This window comes from Brienomyrus brachyistius, chromosome 10 (genome assembly GCF_023856365.1).
Source record: "Brienomyrus brachyistius isolate T26 chromosome 10, BBRACH_0.4, whole genome shotgun sequence".
NCBI classification, from domain to species: domain Eukaryota; kingdom Metazoa; phylum Chordata; class Actinopteri; order Osteoglossiformes; family Mormyridae; genus Brienomyrus; species Brienomyrus brachyistius.
The window spans coordinates 2,622,911-2,630,555 of record NC_064542.1 but is presented as its reverse complement, the minus strand read 5'-3'; the positions used below and the strand labels follow the sequence as shown (position 1 = coordinate 2,630,555).

The window sequence follows — 7,645 nt, the reverse complement described above, 5'->3', positions numbered from 1 at the left end:
TATGTTTTAATAAATCCACTTTGATGTCGGCTGTTAAATTATACTGAAATGCTCATTAAGATAACAGTTGGCTTTACACAAATCCTTGGTTAAATGGCAACCAGTCACATGAACGTTTTTTGTCGACCAATGGGAAGACAGTATTGTGATTCGTTCCAGGGAGGGGTAATACAGGATCCGTCCCGCAAAAGTGGGATCATCTCGCCAAACTTTCACTGGCCTCCCCGAACTGCAGATGGATGATTCCGCGGGAGGCTCAAGGGAGGGAGTCCGGAAGACATTTGGTTCGATAATTTGCAGAACGACAAAGCACCAGGAACCAAGAAACGGAATTTTAAGTGGTAGATGTTGTTTTCTGAATTCCCCTTAAGTGGTCCTACAGGCACCCATTCAATTTGACTCCTCTATTCCGGTATTGTGTCGATTTTCGGGAAAAGCAGATAGAAGACTGGAAGTGGGAATGGAGAAGGATCCTAGCAATGCCCCTAATCGTCATGGCCCGGTTCCCCAGACTGTCCAGCACGAACCCATTAGCTTCGGAATCGACCAGATCCTCAGTGGTTCGGATCAAGACAGTTCTCATCAAAACGGCCCTCGGAGCGATTTGGATACTAGCAGTCGCACCGGTGGCGGAAGGTACCGCATTGGCAGCCCCGCTGGCGGGAGCGCGGCGCCTCACCCCTCGTTATCCGGCGCCTTTTCCGGACTCACCGTACCTTTCGAGGAATCAGGACCGTATAGCGTGAGTCTGACCCTGGCTCCCGGAGGTGTGATTCGGGTACCTGCACACAGACCTCTAACTGCCGCTGTTCCGCCACCCATGGCCAGCGCCATGCCTGGTTTCGGAAGTGTCAGTTTCCCGTGGATGGAGGCAAGTCGCAGGTTCGCCAAGGACAGGTTCACAGGTAAATACAATTATATTGGTATTGATAGTGAAACCAGCAAGAAGGGAGAATAAGAAGACTTTTAAATTTAAGTACAGTTAACCAACTTTTAAAGTATTGCATATTTTCGTCAGTGTGTGTCTTGGTAAGATTATCAATTTCGACGGGATGAATACTGAATGTTTTGAATACGTAAGCGATGCAAAATATCTCCAATAGAAATTACTACTTATGTAACAGTTTGTTGTTCTTTTACACGCCATACTTGATACTAAAAGTGCGCGGGAAAACTTTCAATTGCAAGAAATTTAATTGCCTTTTAACGTGCATGATTAAGTCAGGTAATCTATTTCTATGTAAAGCCGTATCTAAATTAATAGGCTAAAGTACAAATGTATGTACTGTACGGGATATTTCGAAATTATTCTTTTACATAGATCTGTGCTATACATCGCAGACAGCAGCAGCAAATGTAATAGAAATAATAATAATAATAACAACAACAACAACAATTGGGATCCAGCTGCGACGCTGCTTGGACTCCTAATAATAATGAATATGATGATTCAAAGTTCTAGTCACAGCGACTTACAGCAAAATACATTTCTCAAAGCAACTAACAGCCTCATGTCGATTAACTATATCGTAATACAAGAAACACGCATTGTAAGGATGTAAAGGATGTTTGCTTCTTAACACCTTAACTATAATTATAATTATAATATACGGAAAACAAATAACCAATTTCCTTTAACACGTCCACAAATGAAGGAAAACACAAAACATTAACAATCTCCTATAATAACGTAATAATAACAAATATAGATAAACAAATGACGAATTAAAAAACCTGGTGTTACGATGATACAAAACAGACAACATCGGAAACAACCAAAACTGCTTTAGAAAAAAAAACCTTGAGCGACAATATTTATTATAGCTTTGATTGCTACATGTAACAACATGTGGCAAGTTATTGCGCTGACATTATTGGATAGTTACCCTCTCGCTGATCTACTGAAGGCCAAAAGTCAATAAGATGATGGATTTACTTCGCTTCCTACGACTAAAAAGGATTTTACAATTTAAACCAATAGTCAAGACACCTGTTTCCGAATAACGCATTCAGATTCACACACTCAAATGAGGACAGCTTGATATTTTTCTTATTACATGCGTTTTATTTTAAAATGTTGTTTTTAGATTACCCGACATTGAGAAATATTTCCCTTAAAACTATTCCTGAACTACACTTTCAAACAATTTTCTCCGTTGAAATACATATAGCATAAAAATAAAAAAACATATATCATTTTTGCATAATTTACGTATTAATTGACATCACTTTAACATTTTTAATTAGTTTCCAACCCAAAATGGATAATGCAGGACACGGCGTTTGGCAGTAATTGTGTAAATAGAGCCGCTGATAAAATACTTAGATACATCACGATCGTAGCATTTGCATAGCATATAAGGTTCTCAAAATCCTTTTAATTGTTTTAAATTTTTTTTAGTCTCAGCATATATCTCAATTAATTTCTTATCCGTAAGGGCAAATTGCATATTCAAACTCTGATATATACTGATAAGAACATAATTAATTCGTTCTTGGGTATTTTTCCCCGTTTCTTGAATTTATCGATAAATACATATTATGCCTTTTGTCGTTTAACCGAATATCTATATTAAGACCCCATAAAATGTCTAAAGACATCATTAATATATTAGCTTTCGATTCGATTGTTAACAATGGATGAAAAGTGAGACGTCTAATTAATCTAAAACTTCTAAAAACGTATGAATAAGATAAAAGTCGCATGCCACATAAGTAACTGAAACGAAATCTGACGATTTTGTTAGCTTTGTTAACAGAATTAAATTTAACTAAAATTAATTAAGTCATTATTAACTGGATTTGGCTTTTTGTTAGACATGTTCGAAGGCGATTTAGGAAAAAATTCAGCGATGTGATTTCATTTACAGCTGTTAGGAAAAAATCCTTGCTTTATAATATATATTTTTTGTTAACCCCAGTTAAACTTCTTTCTTGTAACACACACACACACACACACACACACACACACACACACTTTTCAAGTCGAAGAACATGATATAGTATGTTTTTAGAATTTTTTTTACAGGGGCTTATTTATAGGGGAAAGACACACTGTGATGTAGGGAGTCCTGATGTCCAGTCTTACTGTTTCAGTTCAAGTGCCATGGAAGCTTGTCATTAGAATCAGAATTTACTTTACTTGTCAGCTACACCTACGTATACTAGGGATTTGTTTTGGCAGTATGGGTAAATAGTTTCAAAGACAACTCAAAACATACATTTTAAAAAGGAATAAAATAAAAGATGTAAAAATATAAGCAAAAATGTAAGACTTAGACTTGACTTTATTGAAATAAAAAAATGCTTTAGCGAATAATTTCAAGTTTATTTTTATTACAAGATATATATGGTGTACTGGATATGAAAAAAACAAAAAAAATTCACCCACAGTAGATGAATTGCATTTCCAAAAGGTGCCGTATTAATATTGTATTCAGGCAAAATTCTGGGTGCACATGGTGATATATGCATTAAATAATCTGACACATTTTGAAACAATTAGCTTTATTGTTTAAACGTGCTACAGGTATAGTATGTAAATAAAATTCACACAGCCATTAAAACTGGTGCAAGTGATGCATTTAATTATCTACCTGTCTGAGGTGAGTTAAGTGTTAGGAACTCTAGGTGGTTTGCATGATTTGCTTTTTTGTAATTCTAAAGTCCAGTCATCAGTGATGCTCGCAGCATGCAGGACACCCTCTGGGTGGATATTCAGGCAGTTGTAGAGCCCTGGCACCCACACTCTGATAAGGCAGTGTGGAGATTCCGGGTAACTTTAATGGAATTCCCTGTGGGAGAGTTCCTCAGCTCCCAAATCAGACACCTGGTCACTATTGCAGGAGACCCCCTGAATCTGAATTACTGAATAACCACTGGAGGTCTTACACACACTTCTCTATTACCCCATCCCCCTTCTCCAGCAACACTGACCCCTTTCAGTGTGTCTCGGCGGATCGGCCACCCGTACCAGAACCGCACGCCGCCCAAGCGCAAGAAACCACGCACGTCCTTCTCACGCGTGCAGATCTGCGAGCTGGAGAAGCGTTTCCACCGGCAGAAGTACCTGGCGAGTGCCGAGCGGGCCGCCCTCGCCAAGACGCTCAAGATGACTGACGCCCAGGTGAAAACCTGGTTCCAGAATCGCAGAACCAAGTGGAGGTAAGACAGGTGACACAAACCTGAAGCGAGAAGGTGTCACGTTCGCACCAAAACAAAACAAACCTCGGACGTTAATGCAGCTTCACGTCGACTGCAACACTGTTGCTCATCTCAACATCTTTATTAGGCCACTCGTCTGTAAACCAGAATATCACGAACGAAACTAGCACTATGAATACGTGGAATACCACTTGCATGTATTCCAGCAGTATTTAATGCACGAGGATGTTTAATATGAGCACAACTATTTTTTGAGTAGTACTGAGTAGCATCATAACAGAGTGTGATTATCCATATCTCTGTAGTTGTTATGTAATTGAAAGGCTGAAATGTGTAATGTTGCGTTACATTGTATCTGTGTTCAGCTTGCAACACTTGCAATCATCACTACTTAAAACATCCTTTTTTTGTACCACCATATGTGTAGCATATTTTCTGAATACATCAACCCCATTTTCTGGGTTGGAAATACAGGCAGTTTGTACTAATAATAACCGATTTAGCCTTAATAACATATGACTCATATTGTTGTGATGGCTGTGTGGGGGTGTGTGTGTATTTCTTCTGCATGATGTGTGCTCCGTATGTTTGTCCCCAACCACAGTGCTCACTGGAAAGGAAAGTAAAGCTGGCTTGAAGCTCTAATGTATCTGCACTTTCTGGAGGCACGCCAGCTGGGCTCACTGCCGTCCACAGTGCCTTTGCCCGCAAAACTGTTCTGTTTGTGCATATAGCAACCCGTTGTTGGCAGCAGAAATATGATTAAGTGCCTAAGTGGCTGTTACTGTTGCTCACCGTTACCAGGGTGATGGCGGCCATCTTTCCTCTCGACATCAAGTCAGTGCGACTTAATGAGCAATCAACACATTTTTAAACCGTGATGTAATCGACGAATGTAGAACTGGTGGAAAACTGTCCACTTTCAATCAAATCACTGGATAAAATCATCTAGAGATATTAGCATTCGGCCATATTAGTAGAAAAAGTGCCGGCCAAAGGCCTCAGTGGGTCAAAGCAATGTCTCTGTTATTCATCCAGACTCTAAGCATCTCTTTTCTGACATTCATACTTCTGTCTTTAACTCTTCCACTGTGCCTGTTTTTAGCAAGGGTCTGACTGACTCTCCGACTGTTCTCTCCCCACTTGTAACCCCGTTGCCAGGCGACAGACGGCAGAGGAGCGGGAGGCGGAGAGGCAGCAGGCCAATCGGCTGATGGTCCAGCTGCAGCACGACGCCTTTCAGAAGTCCCTGGGCGACTCCATGCCCCCTGACCCTCTCTGCATCCACAACTCCTCCCTCTTCGCCCTGCAGAACCTGCAGCCTTGGGCCGACGAGGGGGCCAAGCTGGGTGGTGTCACCACATTAGTGTGAAGGTAGGGGCATCTATTTTCTGACTTCCCATTTGGATAACTGATTTCTCATTGACTGCCTTACAGATAAACACTGTCAGTGTTCCTGCTGATGCCTTTACCTTAATCCACGGTTTGGTTTGTTTTCTACAGCAGGTTTCATTAATCAGACAACTTCCACTCCTGGGAAGAAAACAGCAACCCAGAGGCACAAAGTGGCAGTGCTGGAGACAATGTGCAGGGGTGGTAATGGATGCACATGCCTTTAGGAAGACCAATAAGAGGAAGTATTCGAAGAGTACCTTTAAGAAGAGCCAATGAGGAGACATAATGGAGAGACACCCAACTGACAAAAGCCAGTAAGAAACAGCATTCAAGGGGAGCATTTTACAACAGCCAATGATTATGCAGCATTGGAAAAGGACCACTTTAAACAGACACTGATTTAAACAACTGCTGTATAAGGGCAGTTTTCACTTTTTTATTAAAATGCACTTTTACATAAAAATCCTGTAAATATGCTGACCAGTAATATAACAATGTGTGAAAGGGAATGCTGGTCCTGTGTACTTAGATGTTTGTATACCATGTATCATAACTTGCATTTACAATTTGCAAAACGTCAAAGGACCGTTTTACTTTCAGAGAGTAATTCAGAGAATTCGGCTCCAACTAAATGCATTTTGATTAAAGCATCATGTGGATGATTTGGTGCTTTTGCTGTAGACTGAAGCTATATTTGCCTCTTCCTGAAGACTGAAACCATGCGTGATGAACCACTGCCTAATGGATAGGAGACTTCAGTTTTGTGGTATGATAGAGCTATTTGGAAGCACTGAATAGATACTGACACATTGACACATAAAATTGCATATGTGAAAGTTTTCTTTTAAATTAAGGACAATGCCAATTAAATGCCATTGGTTATTCGTTTGCTTTATAAATATCTCCATAAATTGCTAATTTTATCTACGTATGTGTTGGTAGCAACAAAAAAATCCACGAAATACAGATTTTTGGAGGAAGGAACAGGGGTTAAATTGGGCAAGTTCATGGTGAATTCGACAAGATAGGAGCACAGATTACAGTAACACTTCAACGAGCACATGCTTGAATTCATTGCTTCCAATCTATCTCTCTCTAACAAACCGCAAACTTTCTTCGTACAGTTACCGTACGATAACAGGTGCTTGGTGCTGCCTATTCCCTGTCCCAGAAACCTAGATGAAATCCCACATTTCTGTAAATTTCTATAAATATTTTAAATGAATTTGCTCCCAAAGAAGAGACACTGAAACTCCGTTATTACACATGAAAGCCAACAGCAGTATGAGTGAAGAAAACCACAACTTGTACTCAAGGGGAAGTAGGAATTGGGCCTAGAGCATAGAAGATAAATATGGCGGGAACAATCAACAATAGAGACATCCATTTATCGATGGACATTGGAGATAATCTAACGCATCAAAATAAAATCAGTCCTAAAATAAAGTCAGACTGGTTAAGCCGACTAAAGTACAGACTAGTGAAGAATAACAAGGTAAACATCCGCCAGGTTGGGTCTGAGCTAAATTGGGTTCCTATTACAATAAAGTGTACTATTATTTGTATTTGACATATATGTAAATAATAATAAACGTATGTTCATTTTGTCATATGGTGTCATCGCGTTGCGTTTCAGATGACTCTTGGTTCGTTGTCAAAGTGTAAAGAGAAAAATACGATGTACGAAAGACCGCTATGTTTGCAAAAGTAACAGCGGACAAAAGAGAAAGTAACACTGAAACCAAGAACGCAATAACGAGGATCTAGAACTCGATACCTGCACACCAAATACCCAGCTCCAAACGGCTGGACTTCACAGTTGACTGGGGTTTGAAGCTTCATTTCTCAGAGCGTAGTAGGTGGAGGCTCACAGCTGCCGTTTAATTAATGGTGAGGTAGCAGAGCATCCCTGATACACTGCTGGCATGCTATGTTAGATGTTCTCCTCATGGGCTTCTCTAGCTTTTAAAGTGCAAGCAATTTAAATTCTTACTGAGCAAATTAATTGAGGCTGATTTGCAGTTTATGTTGAGGGTTAACGATCGACATAATGCTTTGTTCATATTTTTCCGCTGTTTTGTTGACA

The 7,645-nt window shown here is 40.0% G+C and overlaps 1 protein-coding gene across 1 annotated transcript; it reads left to right on the top strand.

The window, feature by feature from the left end:
• Window positions 1-208: 208 nt before the first annotated feature.
• LOC125751044 (T-cell leukemia homeobox protein 3-like) lies at window positions 209-7,169 on the top strand. Its single transcript, XM_049029504.1, has 4 exons — window positions 209-905; window positions 3,927-4,164; window positions 5,326-5,538; window positions 5,668-7,169. Exons 1-3 carry the CDS (start codon window positions 461-463, stop codon window positions 5,534-5,536), a joined length of 894 nt encoding a protein of 297 aa, XP_048885461.1. The 5' UTR covers window positions 209-460; the 3' UTR covers window positions 5,537-5,538; window positions 5,668-7,169.
• Window positions 7,170-7,645: the final 476 nt, after the last annotated feature.